A 20,112-nucleotide genomic window follows, 5' to 3' on the forward strand; every position below is an offset into this window, starting at 1 on the left:
ATGTTAAAATAATAGCCGCAGTATTTTCCATAACTCATCATTTCTTAAGTCAGCAGACAGTGCTAGAAGGAAGAGAAAGCAGCTCGCTATCAATCAGCATATTCTCTGTGGTCGCATTGTGAAAATAAAAATACACAAACATACACAAAAAAAAATCCCTATCAGCTCAAAATTTGGAAATTAGAAATAGGCGTCACGCAGGAATATAGAGTATATAGATTTTTTTCTGTGCAAAGACCATGATTAGATTGTTTGTTTTCTATAATGACATATACTCATTCTTTTTAGCCCACTCCATGGACAGTGGACATTGCAGCAAATAGCCCCCGGGGCGAAAGAGCCCGGGCCATAGTTGGAAACTTTTTGGAATGTGCTTTCCCCCCATCACATACTACTGAGGAAAAAGTATACAAACATAGGTTATCAAAGTGATGACAACTTGAATCATACATTGTGGGCTGATTGTGATTTGGAGGAAGTCAACATTGAAATCCAAAGTATGAAAACTTAAGCAACAGAAAAATCTAAAATAATTAACCCTCAAAGCCTTGTTGGATTCTACTGATTCTACTACTGCTCTAGTTTGTGGCCATTTTTAGTAAATCGAAGTCTATAATTTCTCCCACGCACACACGCAAGCCATTTCTTCTTTTACTGCGTAAAGTTTTTAACTGTCAGCTTTTCTCAAAACAGCAAGGTGGGGCAGTGGTTTCATCCGCCCCACAGTTCTGAGGTCTGGGGCCCTGCAGTTTGCTGGGAAGTGCAAAACTACTGTGAAACAATGTCACTTCTTGTTGATTTGTTCTGTCTCTTTTATTTATTTATTTATTTATTTATTTATTTTGTCAAATGTAAATTTGTGTCGTGCAATGAAAAAGCGTTTTACTCTTGTTAACTTCCTTTTGCACTTCCTAGTCATTTGTATATAAATCACAGACTCCTCCCACTTTGGTGTGGATCACATGAGCGGTGTTCATGTGACTGGTCACGTGATGTAAGATCTAAATGTCGCCGCTGAGCGTCGTTTTGTTCTCTGACTGGCAGCAGGCGATCTGTGAACAAACTTCATCTCACCTAACGACGAACTCGCTGCAGGTAACAATTCTGTTTATTACCGGCGCGTCTTTCAACTACACATGCTATTTGATTACACGAAGAGCGAAAATTAGCCGATAGCTAATCCAGCTAAACCTGGCAAGTCACACTTATCATAAACAAGCAAAACAACAAACTCTGTTATGTAATTTGAAAAGACACGACATAGCTGAATGCTCAGATCCAATATAGACAGCAGACGATTGAACAAAATACATAAATTAATATAGCATAATAGCTCTGAGATTCCAACAAAGGAGTTAGTTGACAGTAAGTGGTTAAGTAAATAGACTCAAGGTTGGACAAAATCCACAATTTAATCAAGCAAAATCACTCTGAGTTTCAACAAAAGAGTAAATAAACTCAAGGTTGGACAAAAGCTACTGTTAACGTCAGAAGTGTGCAAGAAAGATTGTTAAGACAAGATGATAATTTGTTATGTTTCCGTGTCGGCTGTCCTTTTTATTTATTTGTTTGTTTAAGTAAACATGTACCCAACAATGAGGAATGAGGAAATTGATTTGTCTCAAATCTAGTTGGCTAGTTGACATGTTAGGGCAAGATGAAACCTGCAGAACCATATGCATTTATATGGTGCTTCTAGCTCTTTGAGCTGGTTCCACAACAAAGAAATACTGCAGTGTCTGACCTGCCCTTCTTATTGTACAGTATTTATTCCAATACACAGCATCTTGACTACACAGCTATAGCCATTCAGAAATAATCAGATAAGTAATCTAAGGAGGTAAAGTCTACTTGAGATTAACGTGACCCAATATGGAGTTTTTCTCATTGGATGGAAACGCGTTGTTTCGGTTATGACTCACCGTGCCTGTGATATTGCAAAACTCTGGTTTCTGAAGGGGTAATAGTTTCCCACGTGTGGGAAGGTAAATTTACGACCATGCTGCATGTAGACAAATCCTTTGATGCTCTCACTATATGAGCTCAGTTTGCGCATGTGGGTGGTTCACTTCCGTCAGATTACGTTTGAATCGTTGCTTGTGGTGTAGTGTTAACATTTCTCCTTAAACGACACAACCTAATGCTTCTAATGGTTTTGTAACCAAGTGGAACCTTGAAAGCAGAAAAAACAACCAAAACGGGGCGGCTGCCCCTACAAAAATAATAATAATAATAATAATAATATCCACAGTAAATGAAGCATGTTTTTAAAAAATTTAATTATTTTATTGGGGTGGAAATTAACTGCGGGCCACGATTGCCACTTTCCCATCCTTGTTTTACAGTGTCTGCTCCTTTACGATGATCTTTTACCGTCACTAGCTCGTTACATGGTGCGTCTTGTGCCTGTAATGATTTTAATGGACCTCGGGTAGCCTTTCAATCCACAGCACAGGACTCGCATCACATCATCAGCATCTCTAATGGCTGCTTGTCCTTCACGCTACAAACTCAAGTGCCCTTCAAACCGCTCTGCTGGCTGAAATTATGGATCAGGGCCAAGAGTCCAGTTAGAGTAAAAACAACATTGGCAAGACAATGTGTATCACAAAGCATGCTGTTTGTGAATAAAATGAATTATTTGAATGCAGTGGCTGTTGCTAAAGTGTGCTTGACCACTGAAGGGGACTTTTCAGGCATGACTGAGGATATAACAGGTTGCATAGTGTGGGTGTAACGAAAACCAATTTTTCTTTTTTTGATTCAACCAAACCGATCCCACGCGGCCTCACAATCAGAATGTATAAAACTCCAGCAGCAGATCACATACCGGTAACTAAACTGCAAAGCATTTTTAATGTTGGTTGTTTTGTTTTTTTATACTGTAGCTCAAGCCCGTTTACGGGGGGGAATTTAAACCATCAAATGCCTGTTTCCGCCTGTGATTTTTATTTTTTTTTTACTGTCAGAAGCTTGTTCCTGCCAGCGGATATTTATTTATTTATTTATTTATTTATTTACTTATTTATTTAGAATAATGTCAGAAGCCTGTTTCCGCCCGTGATTCTCCCGCCCCCTGGCACAACCTGGGCATTTAGGAAAAGTAAAAATTAAAATTAAAAAAAAGTGCCAAAGCTACAGTTGAAACAGGGTGAGGCAAAGCTTATGCAGAATTAAAATACATTCATAAAGTCAACTTCTTCTTTTTTTTTCACTTAGAGGGAAATTTTCTTTCATACTGCATGCATTGTTAGATTCAAATATTAATCAAATTGAATTTTTTTTTTCTTCTTTGTTGGTCTCTTCAGGCAACATGTGGCGTGCAACCCTCCTCTTCCTGGCTGCCAGCTTTTCACTGAGCCTGGCTAAACCTCACATTCACCCCTTGTCCACTGAGATGGTTGACTACATCAACAAGATCAACACTACCTGGAGGGTGAGGTTTTTTTTTTTTTTTTTTTTTTGGTGGTGGTTTCCTTCCATGCTAGTTTCATTCCTTCTTTCACTGATGTCTGCCGACGTGTGCTCCTCTGCCGCAGGCCGCTCACAACTTCCATAATGTCGACTACAGTTATGTTAAGCAACTGTGCGGAACGTTTCTCAAGGGACCCAAACTTCCTATTATGTGAGTGTCACATGTAGATAGAGTTTCTGTTTTTAGACAGTGGTGTCTAAAAATGACACCTGTTGCTAATGAATTTGTTTTAGAGCTTTTCTAAATATTCAAGTGAACTATTTACTATTAACTCATTCACTGCCATTGACGGCTCTAGACGTAAAAAAAATCATTTTAACTATTTCTATTAGTTTAACATTTTTTTTTCCACTTTTGTTAACAAGAGTATGAAAACCTAGAGAAAAATTTGTGATTAATCGAGAGTTAACTAGTGAAGTCATGCGATTAATTACCATTAAAGAATGTAATCGCCTGACGCCCCTAATTTTTAATAATCTTAAATTGTATTTATTTTTTTAAAGATAAAAGAAAAAAAGATTTAAAATTAGGGGCATCAGGCGATTAAAATGTCCTCTTTTGTTTTTTTTAAATAAAAAAGATAAAAAAATTAGGGGCGTCAGGCAATAACATTTTTTAACTGTAATTAATCGCATTACTTCACTAGTTAATTTTTTATTAATAAAAAAAAGACAAGATAAAAAAAAGAAAAAATATATTTAAAAATTAGGGCCGTCAGGCGATTACATTTTTTATTGTAATTAATCGCATGACTTCACTAGTTAATTTAAAAAAAAGATTAAAAAATTAAAGACTTTTTTTTTATTAGGGGCGGCAGGCGATTAAAATGTTTAATTGTAATTAATTGCACGACTTCACTAGATAACTCACGATTAACACACAAATTTTCTATGTGTTCTAAATGAACAATAAAAAAAAATTCTAGGTTTTCGTTCTCTTGTTAACAAAAGTGGAAAAAAATGTTAAACTAATAGAAATAATTAAATAAATGTATGGCAGTGAATGAGTTAAACAAGTAACAACGTTTCTCTGCTGAACACTGTGTTGAATAAAAATAATGGTTTCCTCCTTTTGTGTCAAGTTCCAAATTGTGAAAATATCACATGAATGATTCCCATGTAAGTGCTTTTAAAAAAAGTTTTTTTGTAGAGATGGGAGACAACCGCTGTTCAGTGCAGGGGCTGATATTTTCTGGTGGCTTTCAGGGTCTCGACCACCCCAAAATATTGTAAACTTAACTATGTGCCATTTAGAAAGGGTTTCAGGTAGAAGATGAAAAAAATAATATATAAACATTAATGCAGTTGCTTGATTGATTGATTTTGGTGTGCTGGATACATTTATTAAAAAAAAAAAATCCAAACGGCCCTTACATCCATTGATTTTTTTCCTAATATGGCCCTTGGAGGAAAAAGTTTGGACACCCCTATGCTAAGCTGTAAATTGTACTAACTTTTTAATTCAACCTGAACTTCTTCTCATGTGCAGGGTTCAGTATGCTGACAATCTGTGGTTGCCTAAGAACTTTGACTCCCGGGAACAGTGGCCCGACTGCCCCACACTGAAGGAGATCAGAGACCAGGGCTCCTGTGGGTCCTGCTGGGTAAGCAAGCAAAACAGTGTCGATCTTATTCCGATTTAGAGTGTTTATTGTGCTTTGTGAAAGATGGAAAAGAACACTGAGTCCTCTCTGTTTCCAGGCATTTGGTGCTGCAGAGGCCATCTCAGACCGCGTCTGCATCCACAGCAATGCCAAGGTTAGCGTCGAGGTATCGGCAGAGGACCTGCTGACCTGCTGCAAAGGTTGTGGCATGGGGTAAGATGACCGCAACTTTTTATTTTATGTGACTCAATAGCGCCCCCTCGGCAGGGCATGCAAACATTGAACAATTAGTCCAAATGGGACACTTGACGAAAATGGCAGATCAGTCTCAGCGGATCAATCATAATTTGGACATTAACTCATTCACTGCCATTGACGGCTATAGACGTCAAAAATTAATTTTAACTATTTCTATTAGTTTAACATTTTCCCCACTTTTGTTAACAAGAGTAAGAAAAACTAGATTTTTTTTTATTGTATTAGAACAGATATAAAATGTGTGATTAATCGTGAGTTAACCAGTGAAGTAATTCGATTAATTATGATTTAAAAATGTAATCGCCTGACGCCCTTAATTTTTAATAATATTTTCTTTTTTTATGAAAAGATTAAATAGATAATTTTTAATCATCTTTTCTTTTTTTATAAAAAGATTAAAAAGATAATTTTTAATAATATTTTCTTTTTTTTATGAAAAGATTACAAATTAGGGGCGTCGGGCGATTAAATTTTTTTAAATCGTAATTAATCGCATGAGTTCACTAGTTAACTCACGATTAATCACAAATTTTATATCTGTTCTAAATGTACAATACTTTTTTCCTAGGTTTTCATACTCTTGTTAACAAAAGTGGAAACATTTTCAAATAAATGTTTGACCTTTATAGCCGCCAATAGCAGTGAATGAGTTAATCAGGGTATGAAAACCTAAAAAAAAAGAAATAATTGAACATTTAGAACAGATATAAAAATGTTGATTAATCGTGAGTTAATTATTGAAGTCATTTGATTAATTACAATTAAAAAATATATATTCTTTTTTTTCCTGTTAACAAAAGTGGAAAAAATATGTTAAACTAATAGAAATAGTTCAAATTGATTTTTGACAATCAATGGCAGTGGATGAGTTAAGTTCATATCAAATAGAAAAAATAGACCTTTATAGACATCTATACATTCTGTATTGTGACATTAGAAGCACCCCCTCAGATAAAAAAAACCAACAACACACACACTCACACACATTTTGGCAACATTAAAACGGACGCCTTCTTTTAGATGTAATGGCGGCTACCCCTCAGCAGCCTGGGACTTCTGGACCAGTGAGGGACTGGTCTCTGGCGGCCTCTATAACTCCCACATCGGTGAGTGATGCGCGCAATAGAAGCCAACGAGAAGAGCGTCACCGTGCGACTTTAGCGCCGTCTTCCTGTACACAGGCTGCCGGCCCTACACCATCGCACCCTGTGAGCACCACGTGAACGGTAGCCGACTTCCATGCACTGGGGAGGGCGGAGAGACACCCGAGTGCGTGGCCAAGTGTGAACCCGGTTACTCGCCCAGCTACACGCAAGACAAGCATTACGGTAAGAGAAACTTACTAGAAAGGATACTGTCCAGCGCTTAATCTGTTGTTTAGGGTCAGTAATCACTAAAGTTGTGCTTCATTTGGATATTGATGATTATTTTTGTGTGTTTCAAGGTAAAACATCTTACAGCGTTTTGTCAGAGGCGAAGCAGATTCAGATGGAAATATACAAGAATGGCCCAGTAGAGGGAGCCTTCACCGTGTATGCGGACTTTGTTTTATATAAGTCTGGTAAGTGTTCAGTGCTGCACTGTAGCGTAAAAACTCGCAAAAATAATTTCTTTCTGCATTTTAGTCTTTATCATGCCTCGTGTTCTTGTCTGCAGGTGTGTATCAGCATGTGTCGGGGTCAATGCTGGGCGGGCACGCCATCAAGATCCTTGGCTGGGGTGAGGAAGATGGTGTTCCCTACTGGCTCTGTGCCAATTCCTGGAACACTGACTGGGGCGATAATGGTGAGAGAGTACTTTAGTTCATTCCACAAACTAATGGCCTCAATTAGGGAAAAAAAAGAATTTATATATATATATATATATATATAAAAAAAAGTGCATCCAAATAGTCTCAACTGTCTTCATTTTATTATTATTTATTTTTACATATAAAATGATTCCAACATGATACTGTATATTTTTATCTGATTAAGTCTCACACCGCCGTGGTTCAAACCAAAGTAAACAAACTATTTTTATAGCATTTCAGTGGTGCTGCATAAACATAATGATGAAATAAATAAATATTTTGTTAAATAGACAATTAATTTCTCAGAGTGCAACCTTGAAGAAGTAAAAGCCCATTTTGGGTTAGTGCGGAATATAGACCAACAAGTCTAGTATTGAAATGAACAAATCTCAATTCAGGCAAAAAGCTCAGTTAACAGAAATGACAAGTCGCTGTTGCACTGTCGTCGCTATACAAATTAAATTATTAAACTGCAGAGCAGACATTACCCCTGTGCCAGCTTCACCTTCATGCTTCCAATTAATGCAGGCCCACTACGACTAACATTACCTGAACGCTCCACATTTGCTATAAATGATTATTATACACCTGCACAATTTAAAGAGACTTGATATTGTAGCAGTATCAAATACTGATCATGAAAAAAATATGATGAATTGTTAGATGTGTTTTTCTCTTTATTTATTTATTTTTAGGATTCTTTAAAATCTTGCGTGGATCAAATCACTGTGGCATTGAGTCTGAGGTTGTGGCGGGTATCCCCAAGTAGATCCAAAGGTAAGATGATATTGTGAACAGCATCAAGTTCAGTAACTCTTAGTTGTCTTAGACTCAACTAACAATTTTTACTATTACTAGGTTTTTGAGTGTCCACATTCAACATGTACTCAGTAGAGGGCGACATACTCCACCTGGCTGCACCGAAATGCCCACTATGTTATTCTTAGTTTTTATTCAGCACAATTCAATACAGCGGATCAGCCTTTTAACAGTAGCCATAAAAGATTGAAGAGTGACCGTTTTTATTTTTAGGTTGATCTATAGAATGTCTGCAAACACGGTATGTGCCTGAACACAATGTGTTCTTTTTTTCTTTTTCTTTTTGTTAACTGTCAAAGATCTGCATGTGATTTTGTATTTGTTCATGTCAGACTTCTCCAGTCTACAAATTTGATAGGATAACTTCATAATCTTGAATGTGTCAAATGTTTTATGATTACAGCTTTTACATTGTCATTTTATTTTTCAATGTCACTCTAAACTGATAAGAGTGTACGTACGCATTGTAATCGGTGTGTAAATACCATAAAATGAGAAGCAATATGTCTTTTATTTTATTAAGGAAAACGTTTTAAAGTTAGTGTTTTAATCACCTGCCTGCCGTGAACAAAGTATTAAGCTCTGAAATAAATGTTGAGTTTGGTTCTCATTGTGAGTTTGTGGTTCTTGTATATTTATCCAAATGTAACTGATGCAAAGGAAGTAGATTTAATACAAAGTCATGTTTGCTGAATGCTATCCATGCTATTTGGTCAGTGTTTGACCCTGTTTATGACGGCATCCTTTCTTTTAAAACTAAGAGGTTTTCTGAAACGTGAACATTGATTACACGACAGAACACTTAACGGCAGAAAATTAATGTGGAAAATATAGGAGTAGCACCTCCCACTTTTGGGATACTGTATCCCAAGTCGTTCATTATTAACAGTAGTGCTTAAATCTTGTCTGCAAAGCTTCGTGTTGCAGTGCACAACAACCAGTAGTGTCACATTTCTGAACCAGTGTTACGTCACATTTTTTCCCCATATCTTTTTCTCGAAATGATGAATGTGATTCTTTTGAATTGACTTGGAATGTGAATAACTCCACAAGGCTTGAACCAACCGTTATTTCGTGAATTTTGATCAAGTATGCTCGTGCGTGAAACCGGTTTGTCTAAATAGGTCAATATTTAATGTAAATACTGATTATATTGACGCTGTTGCATGTTTGTAGAAATATTACATCCCGCTTATTGCCCGAGGCTACTCTACTTCCGCCTTGTTGTCAGAATAAACACGCCCCTTAGGAGGAGGAGGGGGAGAAGGGTATGCTCGTTTCAGTTACCAGACTACTGTTTTTCGTCACCAGCCTCAATGCAACTCTAATACTTGACAGTGGATTTTGAAACAAATTAATCAATTGGAATGAATCCCCTTTTACGAACGAGTATGAATCTATATTGAAGTTATAATGGAATTAATAGTATTAAGTACGTGTAGACTTAAGCCAATTTGTTATTCTTGCACGTCGGGGACATCCTGTAATGAAAATCAAACACCCCATTAGGCGCTCAGTTGGAACTTGCTAGTTCTCCAGTAGTACAGTGTGTCCACCGTCCAGTGCCAAGCTAGTAAATTAACGATGGAGGGTACAGGTAGGACTTCGTGGATGAAATGTGGATCTGCAATCTCCTTGTTTGTCGTTATTCTGGCCATTTGGTTTCGGCCACCGGGCAACGAGGTACTGGACGGCCGGCTGGGCATCGTGTTGTCGTCGCTTCTCCGCGCCGAGAGCAAAGTTGGAATGAATCACATCGCTCGACCAAAGGTGGCCATTGGTAAGGGCTAGCAGAGTTAGCTCCTGTCATTTCAGTTAAAACGTTCTTTTTTATCATTCGCATTGTTTCGTGACATTTGGCTGCTGCACATGCACAGGCTGTGGTTTGGAAGGTTGACTGTAAGTCAACTGTGGGATCTTTAATAATAATAATAATAATGATAATAAAATGAATGTGGCCAAAACAAATCATTAATCGAATGGCATTTTAGCGGAACTCGCAGAAATGCAGGCTGCCAAATTGTCACTAAATAGTGAATCTGAATGATATTCAGTCCAAAGAACGAGCATCTTTTCTGGTCAGATGGACCAGTTCATTTCGGTCAGACGCCACTTGGTCTAAGGCTTTGTTAATTACGAATGCATTGGAATGTTAACATAGTGGTGCTAAACACTGTCGTCATCCCCAGATAAGATTGCCTTGTGTGAAATATTGGCCAAAACAAAATGTAGGTAAATCCTCCTTCCATAATGGAGCTGCTCAAAGTTGAATATTTTCATTACACCCTGAAACTCACAACAGTTTTTTGGAAGGGCGTCTGCTAAATGTTGTCATGTTCTTATCCTGTATCTCCAACCTTTGCCCATTTACAGCCACACAAACCGACCACTAGTGGTGGGTTAGCACAGCATCCCACGTCAGCCTACTTACATCATACATGTGCTTATGCTGGTCATGTGAAGCTTCTACGTGGCATCGAATGTAGAGTATAGCATGCGTCTGTTTACATTGACATGTCTCTCTGCTCCAGTTGACCAGAACTGCTTACTGTTGTACTTTTCCCCAAAACTGCCTAATAATAATAAACATCGCCATCATGCTTCACAAACTTTGCATATTCATCCATGTGCTTCACATCTCGCAGGTTTTGGAGGCTGCGTGGACCTGCTCGTTGACGGCGTGTCGCTACTCAATAAAATCGGCCTCGCGCCCGCCGACCAGCCCCTCCATCACGACTACATCGAAAATACAGAGCAACTGTCTCAGAGCTTCGCGTACTTCTTTGCTCCAGGCGCCGCGGCAGAGTAAGCAGTGTCTAAGCTTTGTATAAAATGTTTCCATGCCAAATCACTCGGTGGGTTTGAGCTAAGCAGATTTAGATTTTAATGAAACTTGGTCTGCTTGTTAATAGTGATGGCACGACACTAAATATAACATTTTAGGTGAATCGAAGCGTTTTTGGAAGCTACAGGCTGCAAAATTTGGAAATTTTTGGCAAAAGGTGCCACCTTTCTTTGAACCCTTAAATCTTAGGAACTACTGGGTCAGTCTTAACAAAATATATATTATTGTAAAGGGATTGGTGCGTATTTTAGTAACTTTTTGACATTTTGCTTCAGTTGATCTTAAAATTGTGCCTGTGGATCTTGTGACCTCAGCACATTTTTAATGAAATGTTCTTTAAAACAGAAAAGTTTCAGGTTTTTTTTTTTAGCAGCAATAAAGAGTCAAAGTATCCATACCTTCAGAAATTCGATGAATATAATTGAATATTCGTTACTCACTTTTGACTAGTTTTCATTGGAAAGGCAAACAGTCAGGTGTGGCCAATCCATTGTTTGAATTTGGGGGTTCACAAAATGCAAATTATCTGTTGTAGAGTCAAACTTAATTAATGTGACAAACAGTAACACTTCAAAATTCAAATTAATTTTGATTAAAAGTCAGTGACTGTGTGAGGTATATCGTCTTCTTCTCTTTGTAAAGTTTGACATTGGCTAAGATGTTACCTTATTATGTAGAATTGCTCAGTTGGTCTTGTTTTGTATTTTATACAGGTCATGTACAAATGTGTGTGTTTAGTGTGTGTAATGGTTTTGTGAAGCTTGAGAGCAGTTAAGAACAAGTTTTGACAATTTTAGTGCTCAGGCCCCCAGGCAACTCATGACTTACTGTCCCTCCCTCACATGCTCTTTGTTCCATCACATTAAAATGATTAGCTTGCTTACCAGATCAAAACTTAAAGTTTCATTGAGCTGCAAATATTGCATTGACAATCCCAATGGCACATTCAGATGACTTGTATTGTAAATATGTTTTAATCACATTACATTTAACATAGGGCCCGACCGATATACTTTTTTTTTTAGGCCGATGCCGATTTTTGGCAGAAAAAATACCGATTACCAAATAATAATTATTTAAAAATATATATTGAATGCATAAAATTACCCCCGACCCCCAATTCCTTTTCAATTAGTATCAACCATAACAATTAAAACAATAAGAAAGTGGAATAAAAACAGAATGAACTAAAATAATAATAACTGGAAAAGGGGATATCGTTGATATTTGTAAACTGTGAGCGTGTGAAGCCCTTTGAGACTCGTGTGTGATTACGGGCTAAATAAATAAACTTGAAAACCCTGAACAAAAACTGCATTTTGGCCTCATGAGAGCAGTGTCGTGCCGTGCATCCATGGTGTACACACTTAAAGTGAGTACAGAAGAAAGTTGCGATTTAATTATATTAAAATAACTCGTTTTTCACACATTGGGAATAATTTGTGCATTTGCTTAGTGTTATCTTGCCTGTGGGTATGTGTTCTCACAACGATTGTGTGAATATTCGTTATTTGAAGGAATAACACCCCCGAAGTCGATGCTAACTTCCTGTTAGCATTTGAAAGGGATCCTCCCTTCGCTTTTAGCATTAGCGCTAGGCTAGCGATGTTTTAATAATGAAGCATGTTTTGTGTGTAAAATAAATAAACAGTGGATGTAATTTTTAATGACATGCGTTTAGTTTTACAGTTAACTCCAACTGGGATGTCATTTAACTGCTTAAAGGACGCTTGGAGGACAACAGAAAAACCACAACATACGCTACACACTTGCTAGTTGCTAATGCTACGCAAGCAAAATGGTGCATTCAGGGTACTTGCACAGCGTCTCAAACTTCGGTTTTCTTCAATAATGTTTAAAGGGGAAAATTTTGGCCAATGTTTGAAGGCCAATAATAGTCTGACCCTAATTTAAAGGTTCATGTTAGGTTTAGGGTTGTTTCATTGTTATCCTTGGCGTTCTTACATTCAATCTGTATGAGTTCACCAATGGCACAAAATGGTTTACTTTCCTCCACAGGGTGCCTCCAATACCGTGGCAACTCAAAATAGTTTAAGCATTGTCATTTTATTTTCATGGTGTCGTCATTGGCATCCCTTGCAGGCGCTTCGTGCTGAATGAGACGCTCTTCAGCGAGCTGGTGGAGGCGTCCCGTGACCTACCTGGAAACAGATGGTCGGTGGGAGGCAACGCCCCTGTCATGGCTGGCCGCATGGCCAACGAGGGATGTGACGTGTTGCTCGGGGGAAGTTTTAGTCCGGACTTTAATGACGTCCTGTCACGGCACATCACTGGTGCGGACATGCAAACAACACTTACTCAAATTGCGAATTTGATGCTTTCATTGCCACATTATCCCCTTAAATCATTGGTATTTGTATCTCCAGTTGCAGGCAATATCGTAGAAGAGCCAGACATTCATCTCATCCTGGAGTATCCATCTGCTGCAAAGTGGGGGCAGTATTCCTCCCGTAGAGCCAACAGGTGTGTCTTGGCTGACAGTAAGCGCTCATTGACGACATGTGAAGTTGACCTCTTGTTTTTTTTGTGCAGGTACATTGTCCACAGCGATGACCATAATCCATACTTGGCATCCATGGAAGAATTCGCCAAGAAGCTCAAAGATTTTCATCCAGACCTTCTGGTGGTGGGCGGCTTACAGATGATGGACAACTTTCCATTCCAGTCAGGTAGGATGCAACCGAATGAAGGCATTTGGTTAACTTTAAAGTGTAGCCGCTCTAACTGTAGCTACTCCTTTACCTCAGGCGAGCGTGCCGCTCTGCTCTCCCGCCTGGCCGAAGTGCTGGCCACTTCCTCTCCCACGCTTGGTGTCCATTTTGAGATGGCCAGTTTTGTGGAAGAGAGCATCATGGAAGACTTGCTTCATTATGTCATCCCTCAAGTACGCCAAACTCAAAATTTCCTGAAAATGTAATAACATTTGAGCTTAATCAAAAATTTAATATATCCCAATAATGTAATAATTTCACCACTAATATAGTATTAAAAAAAACCTGACTGATATTGTAATATTTTTTACCGATCATGTAAAACCTTATAACATTAGTGTACTATCTATATTTTATCATATCCCAGAAGTCAGAAGAGCGTTTCTAATCTAAGTGGGCGGAGCTTAACAAGTTTTAACAATAAATAAATAAACTCTGTCAAATAACTCCATTTAATTAGACATTGTTAAAAATACACTTTAGGGTAGGGCTATGCAATTAATTGAATTTCAATTTCAATTATTGCACTCCGCAATTACAAAATCAGCATAATCGGGAGGAAAGAAATTATTAATACTAATTTTGAGTTGTTTAAATTTAGAAATTTGCACCTCTTCCAAAAGGAACTTGCATAATTATAGTGTTTCAAAGAATTTTATTTTGCTTACAAATTTTTTTGTTTAAGCATTTTCTTGTTTTGTCCCCAAAAATATATATGATCGTCCTAATCATGATTGCAATTATTACCAAAATAATGGTGATTAATATTTTCTTCATAATCGAGCAGCCCTACTTTGGGGGTTGAAATCAATTCTGAAACATTTAACACCAACATGTTAACACTCCATTTTTTTCTCTGAATGTGTGTGTACAACTGTCTTAGATTCTCAAAACACAAAATGTGGAACTTCTGACTGAAAAAATAAATATTACATTATCTTTCAAGTTTTACATGATCATTTTTTTTTTGGGGGATGGGGGGGGGCTGACATTTTGTGACATTCTCCACCTGAAAATGTAATAAATCCCCAATATATTACTGGTACATTTTGGTAAAACAAAAATATTACAATATCAATCAGAATATTTTTTTAAAATCACATTATTGTGTTTTATTACATTTTTGGTCGTGTTAAGTTGATCCCATTTTCAGGCATTATTATATTTTCAGGAAATTATTACATTATAGGTTGCTAGAGTTAGTGACAGGGATTCTAAAAAAAAATGTCAGTCAGTCGAGTGCAGATCTTCATCAATGCTGAAGTAAAAAAAAAAAAAAGTGTTACCAAAAAATGTCAATTTTAATTAGAGTTAACGTGCTACTTCCTGGGTGATAGAATCTGAGGATTATGTAAAACATTGGTCGTGCCATTTTTCTTTAGTGGATTGAGTCAAAAGGCAAAAAAATGAAAATAATCCTGATCTAACACTGCGCACGGCCACTTTCACTTTTATTGACAGTTCGGTCTTGTCTGAGCTTGTCCTCGTGTTTCTGCTCCCCCAGGCGGACTCCTTAGGAATGAACGAACAGGAGCTTCCCAACCTGCTGAGCCTCCTCAAAGGCTCCACCATCACAGTACTGTCCGACCCAAACCCCCGGGTCGCTACCGTCCTGGACCAGATGAGGGAGGTCTACCGCATGGTCAACCAGCGCTACAAAGACGCCGTGGCTCAGGACGACGACGCCCAAGCGTGGGGCAAGCCCCTGACCCGCCTGCACGTGCACACGTTAGCCTTTCAGGCCATGATCGTGACCCGGGGCTCCCAGTGGAAGAACATCATGTCGGCCACCGCCAAGGCCTCGCTCACGGCCAACCGCCACGTGTGCGGCTCCGACGACATCGACCCCAGCAAGGCCAGGCTCATCATGGACGACTCGTTCTCCGTCAGCCGGCGGGAGGGCAGCCAGCGCATCCCCCTGCAGGAGAGCCGGCCCGTCAGCTGCTGGGAGGAGGTCGACTACGAGATCTGCGTGGCGCCCGTGCTAGTGTGCACCGATGTGTACCAGACCGCAGGAGGCGGAGACAACATCTCAGCCGCTGGACTGGTGCTGCAGATTTAAAGCAGTACAAGCTAACCACGCTGTGACTCTCATCATCTTGGTGTGACGCAAAACAGGTGCTGACTCCACTGCCTGTTGGGTTAATAAGAACAAGGTGGACCACTAACATAAGTGATTAAGTAACAGAATAATGTTGTCGAGGTTTGGGTCTGTCCTTTCTAGACCTTTCCAGGAAGCGCTCGCGGAACGTGCGCTTTACGGGTTTTATCTTCTTGAATGAGAAAAATGTGCAGTTTATATGTCCCCTTTCTATTTTTAGTAGTTTGGCTTTCAAGATGGCGGAACGGCAGATTTGTGGTTAGCACATCAGCCTTGCGGTTCTGAGGTCGGGGGTTTGAATCTGAGCTCCCTGTGCCTGCTTGGGTTGTCTCCAGCTTCTTCCAGCATTGCTTGAAATGGACTCTGAATTGCTCACAGGCGTGACCGTGTGAATGTTTATTCGTCTATGTGTCAAAGTCTAAAATTGCTGGGCGGCTTTCAAGCTTAATTGTGTCTTCTACACAACAACATTCTGACATTTTTTGCTGAGTCATCGTAGTTATTCGACTAACCTTCGTTCTCATTCCGTTAGGAGCACAAGACGGCCTAGTTAGGCCTTGAGCCTTGGTAAACAAGCTCATATTTTGGACTGGATTATTATAATTTGTTTTGTCAATCAGTTCTGCCATTATGCAGCAAACCCATCCAGAACAGATTCAGTTGTTACAATGGCGTTAATCAACAAGCAATTCTACACTATGCGAACCCCGAGTTTCAAATAAATGCACATTTAGTAAAGATGAGCCGAGCTGATTGGTCCATTCCTATTTGGAAGACCACACCTGCATCCTGTCTCCCATATTGTGAAATGAAAAGATATTTGTTGAAACTTTTAAATTATCCCAACATATGTGAGTTTTGCGTTTGAATGTGCTAGCTCTTTTAATGATGTCACTCGCCATGTAATGATGGAAACATTTATTTAAGAGATGCTGGATTGACTCTTATCATTTAGCGTCCCTCTACTTTATTTCTGTTATCGTGTGTCCGTGTCTCTCTAAGGACCAAATAAGTAGCGAGGACTGCCTCTATGAACATTCCACAACGCTTCACTACTTTCCTCTTCTAATATTTTCCATTAAATCCACGTTGGGTTTCACATGTATCAGTTTTACAATCCAACAGGTGTGAGGTCAATACAAAATAAGCTACCTTGAATTGTTCTTTTTATCATTCTGATTTGATGCTGGAGGTAAATGAGTCTCGTTTATTAATTTAGATGTTTTGTGTGTGTGTGTGTGTGTGTGTGTGTGTGTGTGTGTGTGTGTGTGTGTGTGTGTGTGTGTGTGTGTGTGTGTGTGTGTGTGTGTGTGTGTGTGTGTGTGTGTGTGTGTGTGTGTGTGTGTGTGTGTGTGAAATGGGCTTCAGCGTGTACACAGTGATGGAAAAGCGAGGCTCACGGGTCATATTACTGTGATTTTTTTTTTTTCATGTTAACTCCATGTCAAAATCACCTGTGATTAAATGCTGACACAGCAGTTGATCGTTTCTTAATGTGCATCGTTTTTGTCCACCCTCAACATGTTCAATCCCAAAAGGGAATATTTCACCCAGTCATGTCCTGCTTAAATGACTTCATGTTAAAAAGTAGATATCATATGATCCCATGCTTCTTCTTTCAGTCTTTAATCTGATAAACATTTACAAAACGTGCCAGCCACGTTATAACTGTAGGGATATTAACTTGAATCACGGAACAAACAGCTATTAAACCCTTCAAACTCAAAAGTAAGTGCTTATTGTGCCATGTTCTACACTTCAGGGTCCATGATGAGATGGTTGAGCAAGTCTTTGCTGTAAATCAGGTTGGTCTCGTGGTCAGTGAGGGCAGTCAGCATCTCATCCATCTCCTCCTGAGTGAAGGCCTCACCTGGCGTTGACACAAAACCCAGATACTGTCCAACAGCTGCAAGTTAAGCTAAATGTTGTGTAAATGGTTTACCTTCCTCCATCATGTACTGTGACAGATCATCTGGGTCCAAGAAGCCCTTCTTTTCTCCGTCAAGAACCTCAACACATGATTACGACAACACTTGATTCGTATATTTGCATGTAAATATTTGAGAATAAAAGCACTCTCAGCTACATCAGTAATGCACAGGAGTTTGTTTTTAAAGTATATTTCAATTAGAAAATGTTTTATTTACTGTAATTTAGATTGTTATTATTCTTCAATTATCATGTTTTATGTTGGAACATTATTATGTACAACACTGGTACAGGTTCGCTTGTAATTTCAAGGTTTAAATAACGTAGCCTGTGTCCAAATTCACAAGGCTGGGTCCTCCTGCATGACGTCACTACTGGCGCGACTCGACAACACGCACAGATTTACACATGCGTGCTGCTCTCCCAGCCAAACAAGATAATTTTAATCATTTTGTACATTTTAACACAATTTCCTTCCCACATTTATAAAAGAGAAGCATAATACTTTGTGGTCATGGGCATCTAATCAGTTAGCTTGTCAATAGCGCCTTGGCTTGAATATTTAACAGAACATAACTGCTAGGTTCTCCCATTCCAATTCAAACAGAGGAAAGTGGCGCTATGCACCACCCGAAGAAGACATTAAAAAAAGAAAGAAATTATCTCTTAAGATTTTTTTTCATGAGTAAATACAAATGAAGTGTATCATTGGTATAAATACTGTATAATAAAAACAAAAAAACTAACAAAAAAAACAGATAAAAAGACAATATTTTAAATAAATTCACGCTACTAATTTGATGAGGCTAAAACATTGAATTTCAGAGTATTTTAGAAATACATTTCAAATCAATATGTGGGGTTTTGTTTTTATCCCAAACAACAACAAGTCACGTGGCGTTCATTTCAGCTTATTGTTTTACTCGTTTGACGAGTGTGACTGCATTTCCAAACACAACTCTTTATGCAAGACAAACAAACATGAATACAACATGGGCGCTCTCACCTCAAACGCCTGGAGCAGAACGTCCTCAGAGATCGGAGGGAACCTACAACACAAGCAACACTTACTTACCCATGAACGACGTTAGTCATTAATCAGCACAATACTTATGATGATACAGCACAATTCATTTATAAATTTCAAGTAGGGCAATCTAGCCGGTCTCATTCCTTCCATGATCTCATCACATGTAGTAACACTTTCACAATCCAATTAGATCCAACAAAAGAGCTCGCTCAACAAATAATGAAGTTAGATAAAAATGCTCAGTTTTGATTGACGCTTTCATAGAGGCATTAATTTAACACGTGAACAATTTGATGAAGCCTCGTGGGATACTTAATACAGTTCATTTGGAAGTCATTGAATTGTTTAGGTGTACCTAATGTTGTGGTGCATATATTCAAAGATCCAATCTATTCAATCGTCCCGACCCACTTTGATGGACAACAATATGGTCGCTAATCGCTAATATTATTAGAGACATCCTACTTGTGCTCCATCAGAACTCTGGTCATGGCAGGGAGGAAGCGGTCCAGGTGGATATATCCTGTTTGGTCCTCCTCCTCTTCCACCTGGTTTGACAAACACCATGTAGGCTATTTAGTTACTCAACTGAAAAGAGTACCATCGAGGCGTTTTTTTTTTCTACATGTTGACTTTTTACTTAATTTTATAATTGAAAGCAGCTATTTACGTCAGCTATGAAGTTGTGTAGGTCTGCCTGACTGGGGAAGCGACCCAGAGAATAGATGATCGTGCCAATTTCGCTGAGAAAACAAATACATGACAATGTTATGCATTTGATTGACATTTTCAGGTTATAACGTACATTATCAGATGATGTTCAGTACAATATCCTACGTATTGAAAACCTTGTCTTGATACGATGCAAACGAGACAACATATAGTCTGCAGCGAAATGAGTCAACAGGAAAAGCAAAATCCTCTTTTTAATAGTGTTTTTCAGTTTAAAAAAAAGAGCTCACCGGACATCGACTGTGCTGTTTGATTGATAGTCAAACGCTTCGAAAGCAGCTCGAATCTTTTTTTCCACCTCTGGGGGAAAACATATAGACTTGACTGTCTAAACATTTACAGTAGTTTCCTACTTGCACTTCATTTGACTTGACTTCATCTTGACGGAGTAATTATTTGACAAAACGCACCTGCACTTTGCGCGTTGGCCGCCATGTTGTTTGTTGTTTAATGGTCGCTATAGCGACCAACATCCATCACGTGCTTCAGTCAAAAGAACGGAAAATTAATTTCTACGACTAAAATAGAAAAATGCAATAATTGTAATAATTTTGATTGTGTTGATAATTGTGGTCGTTGTAATAATAAAAATCGTTTTAATTTACTCAGTTATTCTCACATAATGATGTTTATACTGCATTTTGTTACTTCCTAATTGTCTGCATATTTGTAAATATGCATATCAACATTTCAATAAAGTTTTGAAAACTTAATAACACATGTCTTCAGCATGATATTCATAAACCTTTAGTTTAACTCATTAAAAAAAAGATTGTTTATGGACAATTTTGTAAAT

The 20,112-nt window shown here is 38.4% G+C and overlaps 3 protein-coding genes across 3 annotated transcripts; 2 read left to right on the top strand and 1 right to left on the bottom strand.

Annotated features, from left to right (window-relative positions):
• The first annotated feature begins 946 nt into the window (after positions 1–946).
• ctsba (cathepsin Ba) lies at positions 947–8,557 on the top strand. The gene is made up of 11 exons (XM_086071125.1): positions 947–1,095; positions 3,309–3,436; positions 3,540–3,625; positions 4,964–5,078; positions 5,176–5,291; positions 6,357–6,442; positions 6,518–6,664; positions 6,781–6,897; positions 6,993–7,121; positions 7,824–7,905; positions 7,987–8,557. The coding sequence occupies exons 2-10, from the start codon at positions 3,314–3,316 to the stop codon at positions 7,895–7,897; spliced, it is 993 nt and encodes a 330-aa protein (XP_085927251.1). The 5' UTR covers positions 947–1,095; positions 3,309–3,313; the 3' UTR covers positions 7,898–7,905; positions 7,987–8,557.
• An 897-nt stretch (positions 8,558–9,454) lies between these two features.
• Positions 9,455–17,103, top strand: adpgk2 (ADP-dependent glucokinase 2). Its single transcript, XM_086072080.1, has 7 exons — positions 9,455–9,727; positions 10,593–10,752; positions 12,896–13,086; positions 13,180–13,276; positions 13,346–13,482; positions 13,561–13,697; positions 15,029–17,103. The coding sequence occupies exons 1-7, from the start codon at positions 9,532–9,534 to the stop codon at positions 15,584–15,586; spliced, it is 1,476 nt and encodes a 491-aa protein (XP_085928206.1). The 5' UTR covers positions 9,455–9,531; the 3' UTR covers positions 15,587–17,103.
• A 126-nt stretch (positions 17,104–17,229) lies between these two features.
• Positions 17,230–19,774, bottom strand: drc8 (dynein regulatory complex subunit 8). Its single transcript, XM_086072081.1, has 7 exons — positions 19,727–19,774; positions 19,547–19,616; positions 19,255–19,327; positions 19,050–19,132; positions 18,561–18,603; positions 17,568–17,634; positions 17,230–17,495 (listed from the first exon to the last, which is right to left on the bottom strand). The coding sequence occupies exons 1-7, from the start codon at positions 19,749–19,751 to the stop codon at positions 17,377–17,379; spliced, it is 480 nt and encodes a 159-aa protein (XP_085928207.1). The 5' UTR covers positions 19,752–19,774; the 3' UTR covers positions 17,230–17,376.
• Between the last annotated feature and the right edge of the window lie 338 nt (positions 19,775–20,112).

The sequence above is a fragment of the Leptonotus elevatus genome, chromosome 3 (assembly GCF_054856555.1).
Source record: "Leptonotus elevatus isolate MCC_2025b chromosome 3, RoL_Lele_1.0, whole genome shotgun sequence".
In the NCBI taxonomy this organism is placed as follows: Eukaryota; Metazoa; Chordata; class Actinopteri; order Syngnathiformes; family Syngnathidae; genus Leptonotus; species Leptonotus elevatus.

Excerpts from the sequence above, each read along its gene's own strand:
- ctsba (XM_086071125.1), top strand. The coding sequence starts at position 3,314 with ATGTGGCGTGCAACCCTCCTCTTCCTGGCTGCCAGCTTTTCACTGAGC. Across the intron at positions 3,437-3,539 it reads AGATCAACACTACCTGGAGG|GCCGCTCACAACTTCCATAA; the intron begins GTGAGGTTTTTT and ends CCTCTGCCGCAG. Across the intron at positions 6,665-6,780 it reads CACGCAAGACAAGCATTACG|GTAAAACATCTTACAGCGTT; the intron begins GTAAGAGAAACT and ends GTGTGTTTCAAG.
- adpgk2 (XM_086072080.1), top strand. The coding sequence starts at position 9,532 with ATGGAGGGTACAGGTAGGACTTCGTGGATGAAATGTGGATCTGCAATC. Across the intron at positions 10,753-12,895 it reads GCTCCAGGCGCCGCGGCAGA|GCGCTTCGTGCTGAATGAGA; the intron begins GTAAGCAGTGTC and ends CATCCCTTGCAG. Across the intron at positions 13,483-13,560 it reads CAACTTTCCATTCCAGTCAG|GCGAGCGTGCCGCTCTGCTC; the intron begins GTAGGATGCAAC and ends CCTTTACCTCAG.
- drc8 (XM_086072081.1), bottom strand. The coding sequence starts at position 19,751 with ATGGCGGCCAACGCGCAAAGTGCAG. Across the intron at positions 19,617-19,726 it reads GGCCAACGCGCAAAGTGCAG|AGGTGGAAAAAAAGATTCGA; the intron begins GTGCGTTTTGTC and ends GTTTTCCCCCAG. Across the intron at positions 19,328-19,546 it reads AACAGCACAGTCGATGTCCG|CGAAATTGGCACGATCATCT; the intron begins GTGAGCTCTTTT and ends TTGTTTTCTCAG.